General features: G+C 40.7%; 2 protein-coding genes across 2 annotated transcripts in view; both read right to left on the bottom strand.

Annotated features, from left to right (window-relative positions):
* phex (phosphate regulating endopeptidase homolog, X-linked) overlaps positions 1–7,406 on the bottom strand; it is a 24,535-nt gene extending 17,129 nt beyond the window's left edge. The window contains exons 1-4 of the mRNA XM_032503439.1: positions 6,949–7,406; positions 2,915–2,971; positions 2,617–2,778; positions 2,245–2,328 (exon numbers count right to left, since the gene is read on the bottom strand). Coding sequence (XP_032359330.1) covers positions 2,245–2,328; positions 2,617–2,778; positions 2,915–2,971; positions 6,949–7,072 — 427 coding nt within the window. The 5' untranslated portion in view covers positions 7,073–7,406. The remainder of the gene's footprint in view (positions 1–2,244; positions 2,329–2,616; positions 2,779–2,914; positions 2,972–6,948) is intronic.
* Positions 7,407–11,728: 4,322 nt separating this feature from the next.
* mbtps2 (membrane-bound transcription factor peptidase, site 2) overlaps positions 11,729–25,083 on the bottom strand; it is a 16,731-nt gene continuing 3,376 nt past the window's right edge. Inside the window, exons 3-11 of the mRNA XM_032503442.1 lie at positions 23,843–23,981; positions 23,056–23,159; positions 21,936–22,063; positions 19,962–20,080; positions 18,599–18,779; positions 16,122–16,222; positions 15,156–15,354; positions 13,385–13,460; positions 11,729–12,251 (exon numbers count right to left, since the gene is read on the bottom strand). Coding sequence (XP_032359333.1) covers positions 12,029–12,251; positions 13,385–13,460; positions 15,156–15,354; positions 16,122–16,222; positions 18,599–18,779; positions 19,962–20,080; positions 21,936–22,063; positions 23,056–23,159; positions 23,843–23,981 — 1,270 coding nt within the window. The 3' untranslated portion in view covers positions 11,729–12,028. The remainder of the gene's footprint in view (positions 12,252–13,384; positions 13,461–15,155; positions 15,355–16,121; positions 16,223–18,598; positions 18,780–19,961; positions 20,081–21,935; positions 22,064–23,055; positions 23,160–23,842; positions 23,982–25,083) is intronic.

Below are 25,083 nucleotides of genomic sequence, written 5' to 3' on the forward strand. Positions count from 1 at the left end.
TGTATATATATATATATATATATAAACCATGTTTTTTGTGTAATATATACACAATTTTTGCTTTGTCACATGATCTTATTGCTTGTTGCTTCTGCAATAACCTAGATCTGCCATGGCGATCAATAAAACCTCACATCCTATTTTACACTATCACTGTGTCTTTGTTTGTGCTGTTGACAAACAGCATCTTTGTGAGGATCTGTTTAGAGACATGGAGAGTGGGGACAAATTTGAATTGTGAAGACATTTTGTCTGGCCCTCACTTGTTCACAGGGCTGTTTGAAGATTAAGGATTGGACTAAGGTTGAAATGGTTTGTTGTAAGAGTAGCGTTTGCATGTACAACAAATGTATTATTATGGGTGATTTTAACACAAATACAGCCTCGTAATAATTTCTTTACACTTTTTGCAAGGTGTCTGGTCTACAACAGTTAACCACTGAACCTACTAGAGTGTCTTTTAACCTTCAATCCCTTTCAGACCAGTTTCAGAGGTGAAAATATTTCTCAATCAGGCGTCCTTGTAAATGCTTTGAGTGATCATAACGTCCCTTTTTGCACAAGCAAAGTATATAAATTCTGGTAACTGGTAACCATAGTGCAATTTGGTCTAGATGCACAAAACATTACACAGCTGCTAAAAAGGTTCCCCACCCCTAACCTAACAGTGTCAAAAGGGACGCCGATAATCCCGACCAAACAAGTGTTAAATAACACTAAAGGAGACAACCAAGCACGTGTTATATGACACCTTTAGCGTCAACAACAACAACAAAGGCACCTGACCATGTGTCCGTATTTTCCGAGATGGGAGTGAGAATGGGTTGTGTATCAATTATGACAGCCATATCGAAGGGGGTTGAGCGCCTTGTGTATGAGCAGGTGCAAGAGTCCCTTGTCAGACAAAATCTACTGTATGAACTTAGTCTGGATTTTATTTGATTATATTTGACAAAACTCTGATGAAGGAAAGTATGTGGGCATGAATCTTCTAGATTCGTAAAAGGCTTTGATACAGTAAACCATGCAACACTATTATCAAAACTACAAAGTATACGCTTCAGAAATACTGCTATGAAATGATTCCCCTCTATCCTCACAGAAGAACTCAAGATTGTGATGTTGAGGGGACCATTTCAGATCCTCAGGATATTCCTTTTGGGGTGCCCCTTTTTGTTAAGCTGCTTTTCTATGCTGATGACTCTGCATTACTGATCTCTGGGAGTGATTGAGAAGAATCTAGGTAATGAATTAGATAGTGTTTGCAAGTGGCTCATAGACAACAGGCTTCCAATACATCTGGATCAAACTGAGTCCATTTATCTTGGAACAAAAAGGAAGTTGAATAGAAGAAATGCACTTAAGGTCACATTGAATGGCACTGAAGTAGTGTCTCAGGAATGAGTCACATACCTGGGTTAACAGTGGAGCAGTCTAACCTGTAACACACTTTCTTCACACTTTAACATGTAATCCTTTGGATTATGTTGTCTGTCAAATCCAAAATAAATCAAATCAAATCAAAAGGTTAGCACTAGGTTTAGATTTAAAGTTATGGTCAGGCACAGAGTGAAAGGCATTATGTGAACAACATTCCCTACAAGGGCTGAACGAACGCCGGGGTCAAAAAAAGGTCTCATTTGGAGACTCACCTCCCATTTGGGGTTAGGATTAGGTAAATGTTAGGATGAGTGCAGTCTATATATAGACAAAGTTTCATTCACGGGATTGTTCCAGTGCTGCCGGTGGTTCAGCCAAATGTCCCTCACCTTCCGCTTTCTTTGTTTTGGCATTCTAAACTATGGTCAATTTGAGAAACATTCTCTGAGCTAGAACCGACAATCAAATTATATTTCTTTTTGAGAAAAACTCTCACTGCACACTCAACGGCCTTTATAATTCCAGAGCTCACCTACCTACGTGCACGTGTTCCACCAAAACAAGTTCCTTCCTGAGGCTGTTTTGCCGAGGCACCGTACCTGTGTTCGGTGCTTAGAGCCACCCAAGACGATTGTGATTTATTTTTATTTTTTTCAAAAGTCAATAAATCGGAGCACATTTTTCTCCTATCCAGTAATAGTGTAGACTAGCCAGACCCTCCTCCACAGAGCTGTGAAAGAAGGTCTGGCAATGCTAGTCAAGGATAAAGGTAAGAGTCGTGCTAGACATGTAGGAGTTTTGGTCAAGTCTGCAGGCAACGAATGTAAGTTGATGCAATGTCATCTTTGTGTGTGTCAGACTCACTCTCATTCATACAGGAGCGGTATAGGATCTTAGCCTTGGTCACTGCTTCCAGTTCATCAGGGTCCGAAGGAGCTTCTAGTAACTCTGACAAAGAAAAACAATATCATGTGTCATGAGTCACAGCTCCAACAATAAACTGTACCTGAATTAAACTTCTAAGACACATACTGTAGATGTAAAGCACAGTCTTTTGTTGTGAATGAATGATAATAACGAAACAATTAAAAAGTCTTGCTTCTTTTCAATGTCTTTTCATGTGAATACTAAAATAGCTCTTATATTCTTTTGAACATTTTCCGTCTGTTAAAGTCAAGCGTACTTTCATCAAAGCAGATGAACCCAGGCGTTGCTGGGAAATGTGGGCAAACACACCTTTGAGTCGGATGTCCACATGCTGTCGCAGCCAGGGGTAGATGCCATACGAGGAGGAGTCTTCAGGGATCGGGTTCTCCTTTAACCAACCGCCACAGGAGAAACTATAAAAGTCCTCGCAGGGGTTAACGGACCGGTCTATTTTACTCAGAACAGACCCCGCTACAAGAATGAAGGAGACAAAAAAACAACAACCCAATGGGTCCAAATAATACAACCAAAATATCTCACGCTTAACCAGTTACCATACAAACAATAGTGGTTGGTCGGGGCAAATGTACGCCAAGTGACTCCTCACCTGCTTCGATGCATTCTGGGGTCAGACAGAACTCCTCCTGACTAGATTTCTGAGACACTGAGGGAGAAGTAAAGAGTTGAGGATGAGGCTTGTCATCTGTTAATGTAAAAATCTCATAAGTGACTTAAACAGTTTTTGATCAGAACGTTTATGTTCTTCTGCAGCTCTGACCCGCTTCACGTCCACTTACAAACAGTCCTCTACGCCTGAGGGATCAGTGTTGGGCTGTTGATTGCTTTGGTCAACAGAGCCTCACATTTTTTAATTTGTTTTGAGCACACATTCACACAATCAATAAATTACTGGAAGGCTGTAACATGTAATAATTATAATAATAATAATAACTTGTTATATAGATTTACATAATAGTGTTGCTTTGAAAGCAAAAAAAAACAACTTACATTTCTTGAGGAAAGTAAGAAAGACAGAAACATCAACAACAAAATGAGAGTATAATTCATAACGTGCCATTATTGTAAAAATCTACTTTTTAGTACTTTCCTCTACTTCTGTGCAAGGCCACTTTTATCAAGGAGCTGTCCCCCAGATGTTTTGTCACCAGCAAGGCACCATTCTAGCATGTATAATACAGTGCTAAATATGTAATTTTTATCGCATTTTAAAAATAAACGCTACCTGAAAGAAAACTGTCTTTTTGTATGTCATTCTTATTAAAAGGTTTCAACATCAGCCATATTATCTATCAATTATTATAATACAAACTATGAAGGTAGCGCAGACAGCTGGAAGTGTCAAACTTTCACGTGGCTCAAAATGATACTGGTTACCAGAGGGACGGCAAGAATTCCCACAATCCACTCTTTCTCAAACATGGGAAAAATACAGACCAAAGTGCAATTGATACAAATGGAGAGCACTCACACAGAGTTAGTCGATCCTTTTTTTTACCTTAAACCTGCCTGCAACAAGGAAAGACCCCACCTAGAATCACCCCACAACTTTTAGCTGTGATATACAGCCATGCCTTGAATCACCAAAAAACAATCTTGAATACTTTCCAAAATACACATAAGGATCTTAACTTGAACTCGACTGACTTCAGGGTTCAAACCATCCTCCAGCCAAATGCTGGTGAAACAGGCAAGTGTCTGGTAGGTTTGCTTTACTCACCAGCCCAGGAAAACTACGGGAATCTATTAAATGGCTGGTCAAATTTGAACATTAAAACCCTTGTTGTAGTTACGTCACATACATCTAATAAAAGGCAATCAGAACGGCAAACAAGACAGATTAGAGCGACCCACTGTTTTGACGCCCCTCGCAGTGCGAACACAGGTTCACTTCCTTTCCGAGAAGGTGAAGCAAAGCATGCTTTTCTGACCTCTTGGCAGAAACTACTGTTCTGTGATGTGGCTCTGAGGGTGAACAGAGGCCGCACAAGCCCACAAAGCGAGTTGACAGATTTAGAAAACCAAATCCCCATTGTGAACGGATGAGTGGAGCGTTACGGAGCTGCGCCGCAACGTCTGACCTCGTAGGTTGACTGGTCTTGCTGTCTAGAGCTGCTTGTGAGAGTTGCTTAATGTTGTGGCCACTTATAGTAGAAACACACACTCACAACCTCAACCTTGCACGACCCGCTTGGCCTGGAACAACCCTACCCTGACCGTTCTGCACACGCACACGCACACGCACACGCACACGCACCGACGCACACACCCAGGACACCACACACACACCCCCAACACACACACACCTCTCTATCTTTGTGGGGACCCGTCATTGACATAATGCATTCCCTAGTCTCTTGCCCTAACCTCAACCATCACACCTAAATAACTCTAACCTTAACCCTAACCCTAACCTAATTCTAACCCTAAAACCGAGTCTTAACTCTTAAACAGCCCTTTAAAGTTGTGGTGTCCAGCATTTTGGCTGTCCGGACCCTACAAGTATACTGTATTCCCGGTATCTGGACCCCACAAATGTAGTTACATCTGAGGCACTGGGATCACTGCTAACACCAACATCATGTTCATTACTGAGACACCCAACAGGCCCCACAACACAAACATGCATTTACACACAAACACATTTAAGACGCACACTCACAAAACTCATTAAAAAAGTAACAATAAAAAAAAAAGAAATCAAAAAAACACTCGGCATTCCTGGGTCTGGTCATTTGCATGGCTGCAGACCAGAGGAGGGAGTGGGTGTGTGTGGTACTGCATACATAGACACATAACATAATTACACTTCAATGCCACCACAAGAATGTTGACTTCCCTCAATAACAAAAAACAATACTTACACCCCTCCCTGCCACGACCATCCTCACAACCACTGAGCTACTGAAACAGGCGACATGAAGACTCTTCAGTGAATAGTTTGGGAAATACGCTTTCTTGCAGTGAGTTAAATGAGAAGACCAATACCACTCTCATGTCTGTCCATTATTAGTCTAATTCCCCCGGATTTCATTTAGGCGGATATCCGTTACCTTGGGAATTCTTTGTGTTGGCATTTTAAGACTATGGTTAACCGCTAGCTAGACTATCTGTCCAATCTGAGTTTTCTGTTGCACGACTAAAACAACTTTTTTCCTCCCTGAGGCTTTTTTTGCAGACGTGCCGTTGCTCCGTATGGCGCTTAGTGCCGCTGAAGACGATTGTGATCGGTTTAAAGGAATGCCAATAAAACACAGCACTGTATTCTCCCATCCCAGAATGCTGTGTGGACTTGCCCTTGACCCTTCTCCGCAGCGCTGTGGAGGAAGGTCTGGCAATTAGAGGCTAGTCCGTTATTCATTTAGCTACACCCAGGAGCCGATAAACTTAGCTTAGCACAAGACTGGAAACAAGGGGAAATGGCTAGCTTGGCTCTGTCCGAAAGTTTAAAGCTCACTAATGAACTCGTCTTGTTTTGCAACTTCCTTTGACATTTATACTCTTCAGCTTTTATACAAATTAAACAAGCTAGATTTAACATGATAAGTGAGTTTTAAAAGGTACTGTTTTTTTGTGTGCATGTGTTTTAATGCTTAGCTAAGCTAACTGTCTCATTGGCTGTAGCTACAAATTTATCGTAGAGATAACTTCCTGTTGAAGCAAACAGAGAAGAAGTCTGATCAATTTAAGCGCACAAGCATACATTTTTTATTTGAATCAAACTTTTAAATCATTCATTTTGCACTGTCTATGGTTTGATATTAGGCAAAAGCTATACATGCAATTTATCTCACCGTTAATACTGTTGGTGCTAGTGCTGTTGTTTCTTCACAAATTTTAAAACTGCACCTGTGGACCTCAGTCTAATACTTAGGATTCTGCTCTCTCTCGTTAGAGCCAGTACATGGACAGCAACTCAAAAAAAAATAAGGGAAGTAGTTAAATCGACTGCATTGTTCCATTCAGATGTCAAAAAAAACAAAATCAGCATTTTCCTTTAGAGCAGGAAACATCTGGGATGCTCCGCCTTTGGAAATAAGGAGTTCATCAGGTCAAACTATTGCAACAATTCCATGTTACATTTTTTATTGTTAGTGTTGTGTCCAATTCCTTTTTTGCCTATTTTTAGCTGCACTACAGGTACAAATCCCCGGTTTATCTCCTCAGCTATCTAGCATATTGTTTTTTTCATTACATCAGTGTTAATTAATGTGCACTGTCCCTCTATATATAAACCAAAAAACACACTAACCATTACTTTGCCACACAATTCCCTGCTAATTAATGTTACATTCTGCAGGACTTAAAACCCACAAAGCGTAAACACGCACAACCTTTTTCCAGAGTTCAACTTGACTCTCACAGTGCATTATGGAGGGAGGTATAAGAGGTTCTGCATGTGTACATGAGCGTGCATGAAACCTTATATGAACCAAAAATAGTTTGACACAAGTTACCCACGAGCCCTCCACAAAGACTTCCCACAGGCTTGCTTGTGTTATTTACAGTCTACATGTACTATAATCTGAGGACAGTATGCGTTACATTTTCGCTGAATTCCTTACAAATTATAATGCAGGTTGAAGAAATGTGTGTGTGTGTGTGTGTGTGTGGTGGACTTACCCAGTATGAGGGCAAGCAGCAGAGCGGCACAGAGACACACACACATGGCCAGAGCTATCCTGTAGAGACGACTGTTGCCCCTCTCGGGTTTAACCCCGCCGCCGCCTAAACGCTCCAGTTCCATGACTTACAATGCTATATCACACACGTACACACAAAAAACACACTCTCACACACATGCTTCATAAAAATCAAAATTTTCAGGTGAGGATGCACTCAGAAGACAAAATAAAAAAAACTGGAAAACTAAAAATATCTGGTAAAAAGAAATCACACTCATGGAGAAAATTCAATCCAAAAAGTTATAGAAACATCGTCCTAAAACACACACACACACACACACTTTCTCTATGTACTCTGGTCTCTTTCCCAATTTAACACAGACTTTATTTATGTTCCCAGTCCCTCTCTCTCTGCTGCTATCTCTTTATCTGTAACTCCTCTAACTTCACCCCAGCTCTTCAAACTGTTCCTCCCTTTATCACTCCTCCTCTCCCTAACACTCCTCCCATCCATCCCCCTCTCTAGAACAGAAGAGACCAGGCTTCCCAGTAATGACCAGAGATCTTTTAGTCAAATCAAACCAGAACATTATCTGCGTGTTACCGCTTGGCATTAGAGGCTGCAGACCTTGTCAATAACCTGAGCATACATTTGAAATGTGTGCGTGCTGTGTGTGTGTTTGTTTGTGTGAGAGAGTGTGTGCGTGTGTGTCAAATCTCATGTACAAAACAGCTGGGTGTTCTGCTGGAAACGTTTATCAGATCAGACAGTCAGTCGACCAGAACAAAATTAGATTCTCTCTCTCTCTCTCTCACACACACACACACACACACACACACACACACACAAACGCTGATTACAATCTATTAATCTGATGATGACATGGCCGCCTGTAAAATAAAATCAGTGATTTTTTTGTCAGAATGGATCAATAGTTTCTTTGAATAGACAGGGGAGGTGATGACAATGACACCACAGCTCCTGATTGGTCCCTCAACCTCTCCCCCTGCTGTGGCGAGAAACTCTTTCTGCACGTGCTCATTAGGGTTTTGGGGCGTCGGCCGCAAAGTCCTTACATAGACGCGACTTCCTGTGCTGCTTAAAACACCCATTCATCAAGCAGACACATCGACCACGATGATATTGTTCACCATTGTGACTCACAATCCCTGTTGTCTTGTTTTGATTTGTCCTGTTTAACATCTCAGCTTGGGACACTTGGCTCTTAGTTTGGATTGTCTCCATCAATCCACCGCTTTGGTCCAGACGGAAATATTGTAACAAAGATTGTACAGACGTTCATGATCCTCAAAGGATAAATCCTACTAACTATAGTGAGCTCTTGACTTTTTCATCTAGCGCCACCAGCAGGTCAAAGTTATCTCTTATTCAGTGGTCTACAAGGATTGGCCAAAAAACAAAAACAAAACAATGTTCTAATTTTCATGGTTCCCAGACAATGTTATAATGACTTTCAACGCTTAATGTTATACAAGACATTCATGTTTCAAACACAATTACTCCTGCATACTTTGGTGATGCCTTGATTATTCCTCTAGCATCACCATGAAGTTTTTACTGACATATCAACAAATGTCAGAGGGATCGCCATGGAATTTTGTACAGACGTTCACGACCCTCAGAGGATGAATCCTACTGACTTCGCTCATCTAGTTTTTTTTTCTTTTTCTTCTCTAGCGCCACCAGCAGGTTAAAGTGATCACTTATTCAGAGAAATATCTCAACATCTACTGCATGGATTGCCTAAAAATGTTCATGTTTCCAGATGACGTATTGTATTATCCCTTTTCCTCTGGTGCCACCAGCATGACCAGGTGGAGAGTCTGATGCTTCGGCTACACTGCACGCGTAACGTACAGTATGTGGAGCGGATGTGCCGTGGAGTGTATCCTTCAACCCTCGTGTTGGCTTCCCTCCGACCTGGAATTTTTTTGTTTTTCTGAGTCAAAATTTTAAATGAAAAACCTTTTATCAAGGTTCTGGTTGGATTTTTTGACCCTATTGTGGCTCCCCCCCTCCCCCCCAATGATTTTGTCACTTTTTCAACGTTTGTCGACTTGTTCTGACCCTTTTGACATTTTCTTGTGTTTTTCCCCCAAATCTTTAAAGCTTTTTTTTTTACATTTGTCACTTTTTTTGCATTTGTTCACAGTTTAGTCACTTTTGACATTTCTCTCTTTTGTTTTTTTTACACTTTAAAAGTTCTTTTACCAATTGTTTTTTCTCCAAATGCTATAAAATTGACAATAAAAACACCCAAATTCAATGAAAGTGGTGAATTGATTATTTAACTTGTGAGGAGGCAACCATCCACGTTAATATTTTGGAATTTGTCTTTTTGAAAGAAACCCAAATTTCTGATATGGAAACTTTTTGGAAAGGGGTCAAATTTGACCCGAAGACACCAGGAGAGTTAACTGGCTACACCCGCAGCGCACACACGTTGTAGGGTTGTGCGAGTCACAGCGAGATGTTAAGCTTTTGCTTTGGGATTGTTGTTTTTCTGCAGTTTAATTTAAAAGAAATAAATACTTTATGATCCATTTCTGTGTAAAACATTAAAATAAAGAACTAAAACAGCGTATACAACTAATTTAGCTCAAAGCGCTGCTGCTTGTGAGAACAGCAAGGCAGAGCAGCTGTAGACTCCTAGTCCTGTTAACATAGAGGTGGTCACGGAGTTAATACAGAGCGTCAGAACATGCCTCCTTTCTGCCCTCTCCTCTTCATCATCCTCCCATGTCTGCTTACCCAAACATCCCTCCAGGCTGCCGTTAAGCGCCAGATAAGCAACTGCAACACACATGCAAGGAAACATAAGCAATCATTTCACACAGAGATAAGGGAAAGAAACTCAGCCTTCAAAATCTCTTATCTGAACACAAACATACACACACGAAAGACACCAAGTCCTACATGCAACAAGGTCTGATCCTCCCACACATGTACCTAATTATTCAATGATAAAAGTCTCCAAGCTATTTTAAACCTGTTGACAGAGGGGCCTGCTCATCATCGATAAACACACCTCTTTGGCTAAGCTGAAGGCCGTTCAGTATTTATATGTCTGTAAGAAACACCCTTCCAAATTATAACGTGCCATCTCTCACGCTCACACACACAGGAAACGTAATTATGGCAGGACTCTCTGAAAACACTAAAGAAACACTGTGGTCTGGAGCCGTTACTAAAAGTGTAGCTTGTGGCTTTTTGGCTTGAAGACACTGAGCAGATATGCCGTGTCTAAAGCTCGAAAGGTGCAGTCTCTCGAGAGGAACATCGGGCTACCTGCACGTTGGGGAGAGGCACTTTAAGATCTTTTGGAAATGATACAAAAAACAACAAAAATCATTCAAATTTGTTAGAACATGTTCCAACAAAGTATTGGTGAGCAGTGTTAAAAGAGAAACTGACTCATTAAATAGACACAGTACTTAAATAAAAGCAGTCTTTAATTCCACAAATTTAACAAATCAACTTTCACAACCTGATGGCAGATCGCGAGCAAAAAAAAATAAAAAGGGAAACGTAAACTTTGAGGAGACAAAAAAAGGGACAAAGTTCATGGACAAATTCACTTTCCACTACAATGGCCGAGGGAAAGACTGACACTTATGGCGATTCCCATTACATGGTCCCCGCTCGGCTCGACCGCGGTGTCCCGTCCTCTTTTTTCCGTTGCAGATTAGTACCGCCTCGTGCGTCATCATGGCAGGAAACTGCCGTGATCTAACGCCACAGACACAGAACGTTGAAGGTGTTTTTTTTTTATATTCTCGGCATGTTGCCAAGACCAATTAGTTTCAAAAGAAGCTAGAGGCAGCAAAAAAAACAAAACAAAAACAAAAAAACAACGCCGGCTAAACTACTTAAACATGTCTTCTCCTGGAAAAGATGGAGACAAGGTTTGTAACGAAGGAACTGGAATGGAGAGATATTTCCTCCTTTATAGAGCGGTGTAGATTGAATTATTACTTTAAGTTATCACTATTATTATTATTACTTCCGCCGTCTGTCGCTACAAGCAACGAAGGTGCAGTGATTAGTGACAATTCTCTCCGACCAATCAGTAGCCAGCAGGTTTTCACGTCACCTTTTGGTATCGCCTCGCGTCGCTTGGTAATAAATAAAGTACCTGTTAGCAGGTACTAGGGACTTTTTTTCGTAATGGAAAACCAAAAAAGGCGAGTAGAGCTGTGGCGAGTCGAGGAGGTATCATGAAGTGGAAGAAAAACGCCATCAATGGAGCAATTTTCATTTCAAATGGGATACCAACCTTTAAACATCTGTCGAATGTTACAAAATGTAGTATTAATCCTCATTTGGTAATTCATGTACACACTTATGATGAGACAGGTCCATTGAAATACTGTCACATGAATATTAGGCAGTACATTTACTCCACCAGTGATATGTAGTAGAAATTCAAGGTATTGCCATGCATTTGCCAATAAATGGTAGGCGTTTTAAACTTCTTCTTTTGTTCTTATCTTCTCGGATCAACTTTACTTCCATGGGCACCTCTCTGCAGCACGTTGAGATTGAGTGAAACAGTGTGTCAACAGCTCAATGGTGGGTTTTTTTTGTTTTTTTTGGTAGTTTGTAGATGTTGGGGGTAAAAAACACCAAACACCTTGTCAACAGGAACATATGGCCTTTTGGAATCAAACCGAGACGGTTTTCTCTTAAACTTCACACAGATATTAACTACCGGAAAGATTGTTCCGTCTTTGTAAACAGTCACATAGGACAGTGCTTTACGGCAAGTGCATCACTTATTTGTATATGTGCTCCTTTTTTTTTTGTACGCGGCAACACGGTGGAAAAAGCTGTTATTGTTTTCCTTGGTGGTCCAGTACAGCCTCAAAGGCAGATTAATGTTCTGCTCAACAGTCTCCTGAAATTGGACAGCACTGCTGGGTAATGCAGTCTGTTCCCTGTATGTTCATTTTAATGGTCCACACGTGTCAAGCACAACCTGAGAGAACAACTCTCGGCCCACGTGGGGATTTATTCGTTCAGTTCTTTGTCTTCCCACCGCCGCTCCCCGCTGTGGTTACCGCGCCGTGACCATCCACAGGCCCAGCGCCACGTTGGCTGCCAGCAGGGCGCTGCCCGCGAGCAGCAGGCAGAAACCGATCAGCTCGCGCTTTTGACGGTCCGTTACCACAGTTACCAGCGTTGCCTCCAGCAGTGCGTTCAGCATCCACTGACCGTCAAGCGCGAAGCACGGCACCGAGTTCACTACTGCTAACGCACCAGAGAGAGACACCACGTATCTGAGGGACAGGAAGGTCAAGGAGGACAATACTACTGTATTAATTACGTTTATTCTTAAATACTCACAGTCACAAACACACAGTCGCACAAACAGTCACACACACACAGTCAAAGTCACACACACAGTCACGCACAATTTTTAAACTTCTACTCCATGCTGGTTTAAAAGCATGGAGTGTATGGTGTATTACTATAACAGTGCTGAATATTACATACAGCTGAGACTCACGACGTGACTACAAAGACGTATAATAAAAGTGTGAAAATCAAGTTACAGCAGCTCTAAAGCTAAATGGTAAATTAGTCATGTTAAATGAGCTACAGCAGTAGATTTTCACTGTAAAGAGCATTGGAAATATAAATAAAAGAAAACATTAAAAAAAAAAAAAAAAAAAAGTTTAAATTGTGTTCCTAGACAAAGAGCTGGTGGACAGCTGACTGCAGCAGTCACTGGCTCATTACCAATCAGTGCTGACATCCCAACACCACCAGTACACAGGGATTTTAGGAGTCGCTGGATGCTTAAACAACAACAAAAGTGTGCTTTTAAACAACAACAACATTTTGGAGTGTGTCTTTAAAGGAAGATGTAACTTTTGAAAGAAGAAATACCTCATTCTTCCTCTTAAAAATAAGTTGAATGCATTAGGAATATAATGCACCTTTGGTCAAATCAATAGACTTTGCTGCTATGGCTTTATAGCAGCAAAGCATATATTAACTAACTTTAGGTTCTCCTACACTGTTAAAATCAACTGTCCCATGAGACACAAGGACAGAAAATGCACATTAAAACCGTAAGTGACACAAACGTGAAGCAGCAGGACTGCAATCCCAAAAGTTCAAAAGGCCTGACCTCTTGACTGTAGAGCAACATGATTAGATGTTAAAAATGGGACTTTTATTTAAAAAGAACAGACTGAATATTCAGTGGCAAGTCAGAGTCCTAATGAAAATGTAAAATAAAAAGTAGCGCGTTTATCATTTTAGAGAGAAGAGATGCTGCTCTGTCAACCAAGGACTGGTATTACCCTTGTATCCTTTTAAAAAAGTAACATTTGTTTAAACTTAGAGTAATAAACTCCTCACGCATCCATCATCTTCTTACTGTACTTTAAACATGAAAGGATACTTGCAGAAGGTCTCCAAGAAAACAGGCAGATCCAGGTGGAGGAAACCGAAGCGGGGCAGAAAATTGGTCAGACTCACTGGGGAAGACAAAGCACAGGGAGGGGTTAAGGAAAGAAAGGTTGGATCCGAGGACCTTTTTCACAGAAGACATTTTTACTTGTCATAGTAGGAAAAGCACAGCTGAAACTGATAACCTTGACGACGGCTCAGCAAGCTATTTCAGTGAGTCAGGATGCACAAGACCAGGGCCTCTCCTAAGTGGAACGCAGCCATCATTAAGGGTTTGGAACACACCTTTGCTTTTCCTACTATGACATGTCAGCATGTCTGTGGTGAAAAAAGGTCCATTCAACACATTTGTATCTTAAATAGCAGCAGACACGACAACAAGCCTCTCCCTGCACATTTTCATCTTTAGGAGAGTCGGCTCAACACTGCAACCATGTAAACATCAATTATATGAATAATTACAGATACAAGCTCATGCCTCCTTCTAGGATGGGAATCATTAAAAAAAAGAAAAAAGTATCTTGTAGCAACTCCTACACTGAAAATACAAGAACTTTTAGCTGTAATATTTACAAATAAGACAGATAAGTGTAAATATCATTTGTAACTTCATAAGATAAGACTATAAAAATTAAAGGGATAGTTCCATTTTTTAGAAGTGGGGTTGTATAAGGTACTTATCCATAGTCAGTATCTTTTTACACGCACAGCAATATTCCACTATTTTTCTGAATATGATAATATTCCAAAATTTGATACAGGTCATGTAAACAGCATATTCTGTTGGATCCTACAGTATTTTAGAAATGTTCATCATGTGAAACCTACAAGGTGCTATATCAAAGTATTATTATTATATTCCAGTTTAATATTCTGAGTAAGGCCTTTTTCCAAATATACCATTTTCCATTTCAGACGTGGGATATTTTGGTATTATTCTGGTTGTAGAGGCATTCTTGTACATCTATATATAGCACATTTAGAATTTGCGTCTCAATAAGGGTTTAACCCCAGTTAACGGCTTCTTGCCTGTTTACGGCTTATGGTCAGCTCTAGATTTTGGATATTGTGATATAATATGGCATAAGCGTTGTCTTTTCCTGGTTTTAAAGGTTGAAATACAGTAAAGTGATGTCATTTTCTGAACTTACCAGACTGTTGTAACTGTTCTTTTATTTGCCTTTATCCACTAAGTCATTATATCCACATTACAGATCATTATCAAAAATCTCATTGTGTAAATATTTTGTGAAAGCCCCTAGTGTCAACACCAAAATATTGTTGCAGTATCGATATTGCGGTATTTGGTAAAAGAAATTGTGATATTTGATTTTCTCCATATTGCCCGGGCCAACTTGGATATCAACAAATTCTTGGATATGCGCACATATCGCTACGCCGACCTTTTCAAGAAGCTGGACTAGGTAAAATTGTGAACATATTGTTAATATAGCATACACTTAAACTGATATTGATTTGTTTTTAACAGTCCCTATTTTAGGTGGCAAAAATATGTTTAGCTGCTGCCCCCGTCCACAGCAGGACATTGATAGATATTTGTAGCGACAAAGTAGCCAAGTCAGCAACACTGGTCATACAACCCGAGTTCAAAAAAATCCAAACTATCCATTTAAGGCCTAAGATACTTTCAACATTTTTCTAAATGTTGGATACACTTCTACTTGAGCTGATCATTTCCAACATTTTGTAAAATAAGCAGAAAGCGGGAGGTGAACCAAGCAGCACAACTTTCTGTAACGTACCAGCGTACTGAAGGTGCGGCGGGTACCCCACAAACAGCATGTGTGTGTTGGGCGGGTGGGTGACACGGATGAAGCGAGTCTGGTTCTCCAGAGATGGAGTGACGCAAATGCTGGCGGCGTGGGAGCGTGCGGCGCAGTCGTTGTTGGTATGACACACTCGCGTCCCCGTCACCATCTTACGCACCGGCATGCAGGCGTACTGCAGCCACAGGAACAGTTCCACAGGAGGAAGGAAAACGTCCAAGCATAAGAGAAGCAGTAGGAATACACAGAAAGCAGTTTATTATTACCTATTCTGATGTTAGCTTGCCATCTTGTTTTAAAATCGGCCACTTTTTATATCTCCTTTGTTATGCTCATCTATGACAGTGCTTATCTTGTAAAAACAGGTCAGGGTTGCACAAAATGTTTGGTAATATGCAGGCAGTGCATCATTAGCAAAGCAAAAGTAAATCAAGAACAAATCTAATAAGACAGAGTTTTATTTTCCTCTAGTATTAAGATTTTTTTTTAAATCTTTAATACTACAATGTTGAAATGTTTTTTTTTTTGTATTTTCATAATTGTTCCTTTTTTGTGCATTAAACTCAGGTAGTTGTAAACAAAATGGCACAATATGGGAATTAAAGGAACTGAAGTGAATAAAAGGAAGAAATAAAAATATCCATGACTGTCTAGTTGGAAACCTGCGCACATGACGATGCAGTCACAAAAAGTCCCTGTGTGTGTGTGGGACTGTTTTTGCATTTGTGTGTGGGACTGTTTTTGACTGTGTGTGTGACTGTATGTGTGTGACTGTGTGACTGTGTGTGTGTGCGTGTGTGACTGTGTGTGTGACTGTGTGTGTGTGTGTGGTGTGTGTGTGTGGTGACTGTGTGTGCGTGTTTGTGAGAGACAGTGTGTTTGTGGGACTGTTTTTGACTGTGTGTGCGTGTGCGTGTGTGTGTTTAGGTGTGTCTCTCACACCTCTCTGCTGTTCTTGCCCTGTGGTTTCATGTAGGAGAAACAGAGGTCTGTCAGGCTGTTGTTGCTGCAGCAGTCCATCGTTCCATCCAAGCGCTTGAAAGCTAGAAGAGAAAGGAAAATAAGATAAATGGAGGGAAGAGGCTGATTAGATTTGGGCGTCAGGCTGAAAACTAAAGATGGATGTCACTGAGGTTTCCTTTTTTTGTTTGACTCTCGGTTGATAAATCTGCTCGCAGGAGGTGATTAGACAAGGACAGAGTATCACACACTTGGTGACATTACTGAGATTATCACGCTGACTCCTCACACTTCACCAGGAGCTCTCGCTGAGTACTCACACAAACTAACTCCACTGTTTACATATTCATATTATTCATATGCATATTAATACACTGCGCAGCAGAACGCATTGAGGAAGAAAGCATGTTTTGGTAACCAGGAGCAGAAAGACACCGTCCTGCAATGCTCAGTCACAAGAATTCTACTCTTGATCTTAGAGAATCCTTTTTAACTTCTAATAACAGAAGTACAGTATGTTGAAAGTTGAAGATAGCCACAGGATTTAAACTTAGCACTTGCCATGGGGAAGTTTTATTTCATGGGAGGATGGAGGGAAGATGGAAAAGGTTGTCATTAATTCTACCCTTTGGTTAAGATGAAATTAGGGCTGAAGTTAAGTTATTTTCATTATTGACTAATCAACAAATTATTATTTTAATTAATTGTTTGGTGTATAAAATGTTAAAGAAAATGTAAAAAGGTGCCTTCAATTTGCTTGTTGTGTCCAAAAACCAACTGAAACCTAAAAGATATCCAATTGGCTGCTACATGTGACTGATAAAACTGCAAATTCTTACCTTTGTGAAAGCTGAAAAAGCAAAAATGACTGAAGCGATGAATTGGTGATCAAAATAGTTGCAGATCCATGTTCTGTCGACTGACTAATCAATATAGGCTTGAAGCTGTAGATGAAATGATGGTATTTAGATTGTTTATTTATTTATTAAATGTATAAGGTCTGCCACTGGAATAGTAATAAACCACAGAGAAGCAACAGGAGCTCTGATTGGCCAGCTGTTGAACTCTGAGCTCACACATCACTCTGGCGTCCAGCTCCCGCTGCTGCTCTGTGGGCTCCACCTGACTCCACTTTCAGGCGGCACTCTGAGCTGGTCACAAAATTTTTTTTATTGCGCCCATATTATGCTCATTTTCAGGTTCATAATTGTATTTTGAGGTTGTACCAGAATAAGTTTACAGGGTTTCATTTTCAAAAAACAACATATTTTTGTTGTACTGTACATTGCTGCAGATCCTCTTTTCACCCTGTGTGTTTGAGTCTCTGTTTTAGCTACAGAGTGAGACATCTCACTTCTACTCTATCTTTGTTGGGAGTTGCACATGCTCAGAAGCTAGGGAAGATCCCATCAGCTAGATAACTCTCCAACTTTGGTCAGTACAAGGCAGGATTAGCTGGGAGACTAAATGAGGGAAAATTGTGGAATGCCTGCAGAACAGGGACATGGAAGTAGTTACTTTGGAGATTATGGTCAACTAGTGTGTGTTGTAGCAGTGTTTCGCCATTGAGCATGAGCAAGCATGGTAGAGCTAGCATGCTACGGTTAGCCACCTTGTCTCAGCTAGTGACGAAAAAAGCAGTGCAAATTTTCAACAGCTCACCCAGAACCTGATGGCAAAGGACATTCAGAAACCTGTATCTCACTCAAAACAACATGGATAGTTTTTTTTCCAAGTTTGTATGTGTGCGGAAGCCACAGCAATAACCAAAATCCCATAAAAAGTGTTTTTTTCATAATATGAGCACTTTAAAGCAGGATGAAAATGATTTGGTTAAATTGTTTTACAGCCAGTTATTTAATTCATACAATTTGAAAATTGAATGTTTTCATATGTATCAATTCATGAACGCATTATAAATCAGTGAATAAGTCTTTATTCCAGATGCACGTCGCTGACTCTCTAGCAGGGATGTCACGATACCACAAATCTAGTGGATGGTACCAATCCCACAAAAAGTACACAACACTCCATACCAAAGTTGATACCACGGTGTGTAAAAATAAAACAAAAACAAGATCCGCTAAAACACGTGGTAAAGTAAGCTAATGTCAGCTATCGGCGCTAACGTTAGGCTGAGACAGAACGGCAGAGAGAAAAAATACTTTCGGTTTGTGAGGTTATTCTGTGTGGCGTTCTTCTTCTTCTCCAGCATTTAGCAGCAGACAAGACCACTTTCAGTATGCCGTTACTGCCCCGTCAGGTTTGGAAGAATTGCGTCCCCCCCCCCCAGGTATCTGCGGTACTGTAGAAAAACGAGTACTTTCACGTTTAAAGAATTTCTGGTAACGACTTGAAACCGATGAATGCGGTCTCTCGTGACATCCCTACGCTGTAACACACTTGTTTTACTTTGACTGAACCTTTGGGTGCCCTCACTGTACGAACAGCACACTCACCTCGTCCGTGGGCCCAGCTGGGCTGCAGGCTGGCGCTGGGGACACAGTATCCAGTCTGTGGGGTGAGAGAAATGCGAGACAAGCAGCTGCTCCAGTCATCCACTCCCCTGACCGGACAGTCCTCCAGCCCGGTCACTATGTCCCCGACTGAGAGACCCCGGGGACCGTCAGCCGCAGAGCCCTGTTTGAGAGACACGGGCAGATATAACGATTAGTGGAATTTCACACAAGTACAGAGGGATGGTTTTATGTCTTGCAAAACTACAATGAGTCTTAAAAAAAAATGGATCAAACTTCTTCAGCAGCCAACTGTGACTGTATGAACGTGCAGGGGAAATTATGTAAAAATTAATTCATGCCCCGCCAACTTTTCCCACTTAAATCAAGGTTATTAATTAGTGTGACATTGGAAATAGTGCCATCAGTTAAATGCGTTATTAATTGCGTTAACGCACTCCCATTTTAATGGCGTCAATTTTTTTAATGGGGAGATTAACATTCTTTTTGGCCTAGCAAACTTTGTAGTAGCTAGCTAACTACTACACTTCTACTCTAGCTAGACCAGAAACAAAACAACAGGCACGCCGCACACACTCGATTGGGCTTGCGAGACTGCCGAAGAGTAGTAACGTTACGCTTTGAGTGGACGGCGAGCGCAAGACGCCGAAATAGACGCCAATAAGATTCTGAATGGAAAGTTTACTTTTTAAAAGTTACCAAATGTCCCATTGACAAGACCAAAGTAATGTGTGGGTTTTGTCGTTGTGAACTGAGCTATCATCGCTGCACGTCCAGTCTGAAATACCACTTGATGGCCAAGCACACAGCTGATACCAATTCTCTCCCCCCCCCCCCCCCCCCCCCCCCCTTGTCAAAGTATTTTTTTTTCACCCTTTTATTGATTACACTGTGTGAGAGATTATTTGCTCCAAGTGAGAATTTTAGTGTGAAATTGAACACTACAGTAGGCTGTATGCCAAGGTTGTTTTCAATAAAAAACATTTGCAAAAAGCGAGCCGATCCACTTTCCTATGTATGTGAGCATTGAAATGAGAAAAAATAATAAGACAAAAAGAAATCAAGGGACATTTAGAATAGATAAAAAATGTGTGAATAATTGCAAGTTAACTATGACGATAATGCGATTAAATATTTTAATCGTTTGATGGCACTAATTGGAAAACATGCTATAGTGAAGCAGTAACTTTACTGACAAACAAGTAAGGATAATTACTTTCTGAAAATACACCTTTCCATAAAGAGAAAAACGAAAATCACTAGATTCAATATTTAGATAGAAGTTAATAAAACGTTGATTAACGCATTAAAAAAAAACAAAAAAAAAAAAAACTGCAGCACTGACCTGCACAACCTCGGTGACCAGCGCACCGCCGCCGGTGGAGTACATGGGAAACAGAAACAGGGGCAACAGGAAGAGGAAGGCTAATGCTGCCACGCACAGGACAAAGTTGTGCCACACTCCTAGAGAAAGAAAACAGAAACTTTTTACATTTTCAGTTTCATCTTTTAGTCTGGGTTACGGCGAGATAACCGCATAAACGGATGAAGATGGATGGATGGAGGATGGATATGAGATTATTTTTATGTGTAAGATCTGAAATTTACTTCATAGATAAATTCTAAAATAAAAATAAAATGAGGCCTATATAAAGAAATCTCCTACTGCATACTTAGCAACACAGGCTTTTCTGGTGTTAAGCTGAAAATGTGGGACCCGTCAGAATGTGTTACTGTAGCGCAGGCTACCCGCCGAAAATCATTTTGCAACTTTGCGGGAATAATCGGACCCGCGCAGAGGCATGAAGTTCACTGTTAAGCTCGTTTGCTGGTACAGGTCATATATGATCATTAGATAAAAAATTAGTTTCAGAAACATTTGAAGGGACATACAGTCACTTTAAGTACAAAAAGGGACAAAGAAAAGCTTCAAGCTGCTCAAATATAGCCTTGAAGCTTGTCGAGATTATGAACCTGATCAAGTGAACCGTACAGACCAAAGCTACTGAAAAGCCGACAGTAACACCAGGGTTGTGTACTAGACTCTGCATACTGTATGTTGTAACGACTGTTTTGCTTGTTCTCCCCATACTCAGACTGTAGGATGTCGTGGCAAAACTCTGACCACTGCACTCTAAAAATAACCGCCCATACCATCGTAATTATGCGAGAAGACACAGTCCGTCTACCAAAACCACACGAGGAAATGTCTCATTGTTTGATGAGGTCAAGGCACAGCGTTAAGGTCTAATTACCTGAAACGTACTAAACCTGCTAAGCCATTATCCAGCCGCTTTGAGTAAAAATGTTACACAGTCTCTGGTAAAATGGAAATTTGTAGCTGAAATTCGTCTCTCTTGGAAAATAAATCCCAGAATTTTATTATAAGATTTTAATTTTACGGCCTAATGGGTGAATTTAAATTTTCATATTGACTTTAAACAGTAAACAAATTGTTAAAGTTGCATCACCTGTGTCTACAGGAATATATAATAAACATGTTATGAGAGGAAAGCCCCCTGAGAGAGAGAGAGAGAGAGAGACCGGAAAATAAACACAGCGTGCCGTTATGTCACCACCCCCCTGATGGGAACAGCATCCTTCTCTCTTCCTCTCTGGCTCGTCATAAGACTTGATTGGACGTCTCAGTTTGGTGCCCGCAGTCACCACCAGTCATTTCATTGTTACATTAAGCAAAAGAAAAGCCTAGAGGAATGTGTGTCTAATTAAAAACAAAAAAAAGGCACAGATGGTTTAACAGTAGCTCTTCACTTCCCTCTACAGGCTCCTAACAGCATAGAGAAATAATCATTTAGACTGAAACATTAGCATCTGCAGGGAGTTAGTCTCTAAATCATTAATCGCCCTGTTTTTTGCAGGAGAACCACTGCATTTCCATGTCGAATAAATGTAAAAATTGTGTGGCCAAATTGATGAAAATTCCATTATTATAACCCTAACCCCTGTTTACACAGACCTTTCTGCTGCTTTAAACCTGCCTCTTGAGTGCTTTCTAATCAAAACTGGCAACATTCTTCCTGACCAGACTGCACTGAAATAATCAGCCATTTTCTGCCTCCTATGGTGGCCCGGTAGGAGGCATCAGTCACATTCATGCGTGAATAACAGCCAGCTCCACCAATCAATTCATTAAAATCTAATTTCCTTAATTGCAGGGTGAAATGATTTGACGTGAGGCAGCTGCCTGGTGTTCAGAAATAAATGACCTCAGGACGACTTTCACCGGCAAACCAGAAATGAGTATTTAACAGAATGTTTGTAATAATTGTGATTAATAGCTGTGATCGCATTAGCTTACCGGCACAGAAGATGCGGAGCTGCTGAGCGGGGGATATGATGTTGAGGTGCGTGGTGAAGAGGTCCACAAATGCACCGGGGTACACCACAAACACAAAGATGCCGAAACCGTTGACTCGGACTTGCTCCCTGCCGAGGTCAGAAAAATATTAAACATTAAAAGAGGTCCAAAAGAGAAAAAGACCACAATAAATAAATAATCTTACTATGAGAGATGGGATCCTGTATGAAGACACTATTTTCTGCCAAAGTTAGAGCAAGTTTTGGTTATTATACAATATAGATGTAGATCAATCTTTGTTGCTTATTAAATCATGATTATTTAATGTTATAGAGAGATTTTAAGCCACAATTTAAGGGGCTGTAGACCCCAACAATGTCCTAATTTCCTGAAATTGTAATAAAACTTGCACTTAGCCCTATCGAAAATGTAATAAAACCTAATAATGTAATAAAATGTGCCAACTGATTTTGTAATCATATTTTACTGATAATGCAATACCTTTCAGGCAGGTTTTAGTTTTTCAAAACTGTTGATGTCAGGTTTTATTTCTTGGTAAAGTGTGCAGGTGCACAAAATGTACAACACTGAGTGAGAAAAAATGTTATCACAATATCAGTCGGGATATTTTATTATATTACTGGGTGTGATTACATTTACGATCAGGTTAGGTGCACATTTTATTACATTTTCAGGAAATCGATACATTATTTCAGGTGCTACAAGGGCTGTGAGCATATTACTCATTACATGATGAAGGTCCGGTCATTTGCAGCTACATGTTCAGACTCAAACTTTATTTATTATCATTAGGAAAAGTTTCAGTGTTAAGCACATAAGGGACAGAATCACACCAAACCCTGGTTGAAAAATGTCTTGATTTATACATCTTAAAAGACATCAAAATTATCTAATAACCCTTTAATCCCCTTTGTGCACTTACATGGACCTGCATTGGTCACCTCCCCTTTTTTCTATCTTAAGGGCCATTGGATGCCCCTTACTCTGCCGGTTGTCATGGTAACAGTGTGTGGTATGGACGTGTGTGTGTGTGTGTGTGTGTGTAATGGAAGAGTGTGTGTATGCATGTATAATAAAAGTGTGTGTGTGTGTGTTTTACCTCAATGCTGCCACAGCGTGGCCCAGCTCGTGTATAACTCCGCTGAGCAGCAGGGCGATGAAGAAGTAGGCCAGCTGACTGGTGGGCAGATTGACACCAGGGACCTGAAGACACGCCCGACACCAGAAAAAGAAAAGCGACTCACAACTGATACAGAAACACCACTGTCATCTTCACAGTGAATCATCAACTTGTTTCATTGATGTTTTTCCTCTTCGATATGATTTGTATGGGTATTTGAATACCTAATTTGAATCCCTTTGTAGGAAAGAATAAATCATTAAACTATGATGTAATATATCAACACTGCACATTTGGCAAACAAAAACATTTGTATCACCAAGATATATCCCTCCCACCTCTTTTTTGTTTCTTGTTTTCAAATGAACTGTTTCATGTTTTGCTGAAGCTGTGGTTTTCTGTGTGGTCTGCATTTGATCTCCTCCACTGGCTGTGTGGTGCATTTGCCCCAGGCTGAATACTCGGTTATAAATGGCCGACTAATAGCTTCCCATGAATCACCTACCGCGGTCCACTGGGGACTGTGCTCACATTAATGCACGGGTATTTGACACCTGAATGAATAAAAAGTGAACAGGAGAAAAATGCTAAATAAGAGCCCTTCCTCATAATTGAAGGCATTTTTCGCCCCCTCATTTGAATACCACGGACATTGCATGACCTTTCAAGCACAGTTATGCTCTGAACTCCAGTTAATCTCTGAGTTTGTAGACAGGAGGGAGATACACAATGCTTTACAACTCCAACCAGTTGGGCGTGTACATACCACCACCTGCAGGGCCTGCTGACTTCCGATCCGAGGGTTGTCTGTGGTCATCTGAGCGAGCGTCTGCTGCAGTGTCTGTGTCAGCAGCACCACTGAGCCCACCATGGCAACTACACCAAACACCAGACCGCTGTTGAACCTGGGAGGGATTGCATTGATTCAGATGACGCAATGACTTCCATTTGGTCGGACCCTATAAATGTGATGAATGTATCTGAAAACATAATAAAAGCTTGCATGCAAGTTGTTACGAGCCCTCCCTTTTCTGCGTTCTCTTGGCTTCAATGGCCTTTCTGCTAGCTGGAAGCTGGAGGGCTAATTGGTTAATAGAGCGCCGAAGCCACGCCCTTTTACTTCTGATCCATGTGATCTATCTTTCAAAAATATATATGAACGGGAGTCAATGAGAGGTGATAATAATTCTTTTTGGTCCGGTTCGAATTGTGCCATGCATTTCACAAATGATGTGTGTAAATTTCAAAGATAATTGTACATGTTAAGGGATAAACAATGGGACGTAAAGTGGAACAACATTTGGTTTTGTGTGAGAGCTAAAACTACACCTCTTGAACAAAACACGTCGCCAGAGAAATATGGCTGTCTCCTTTACGTCTAAGACAAAGGCAGAAGTATCAAAAGAGGTGAAAACCAGTATGAATCGGATCATGTCGAGAGCTGCAGCTACTCGGAGGGACTGGAGGGAAAATGTGGTGACGTCAGGGAAATGACATCTACTTGTAGTCCAAATAATTATGTATTTTACTTCACTATCTTGCGATAAACTGACATGTAATCCAAGGCACGAGTCGATCGGGACCAGAAAATAGTTTGTCTTTCGCCATTGACCACCGTTCATTTTCGAAGATAGGTCCCATGGAGGCAAACAGAAGGGGGGGGGGGGGGGGGAACTTTGGCTCTCTATGGGGTGACACCTGGCTAGGCTTCAATCTAGGCCTCAATCAAAGCTATATATCTTCATGCTAGGGATCGGCGATATAGAGAAAATCAAATATAATATTCTTGACCAAATACCTCGATGTTTGCAACGATATTGTATGGTTGACTATTGGTGCTTTAACAAAATGTTATTTACACAATGAGATTTTTGATAAATATTCTCCAGAAATGATTTAAGGACTGAGTGGGTAAATGTAAATAATAGAACAGCTAGAACAGTCTGGTACGTTCAGAAGATGACATCACTTTCCTGGAATGCAGCCTGTAAAACCAGGAAAAGACAA

Source organism: Etheostoma spectabile, chromosome 22, assembly GCF_008692095.1.
Source record: "Etheostoma spectabile isolate EspeVRDwgs_2016 chromosome 22, UIUC_Espe_1.0, whole genome shotgun sequence".
NCBI lineage: Eukaryota > Metazoa > Chordata > Actinopteri > Perciformes > Percidae > Etheostoma > Etheostoma spectabile.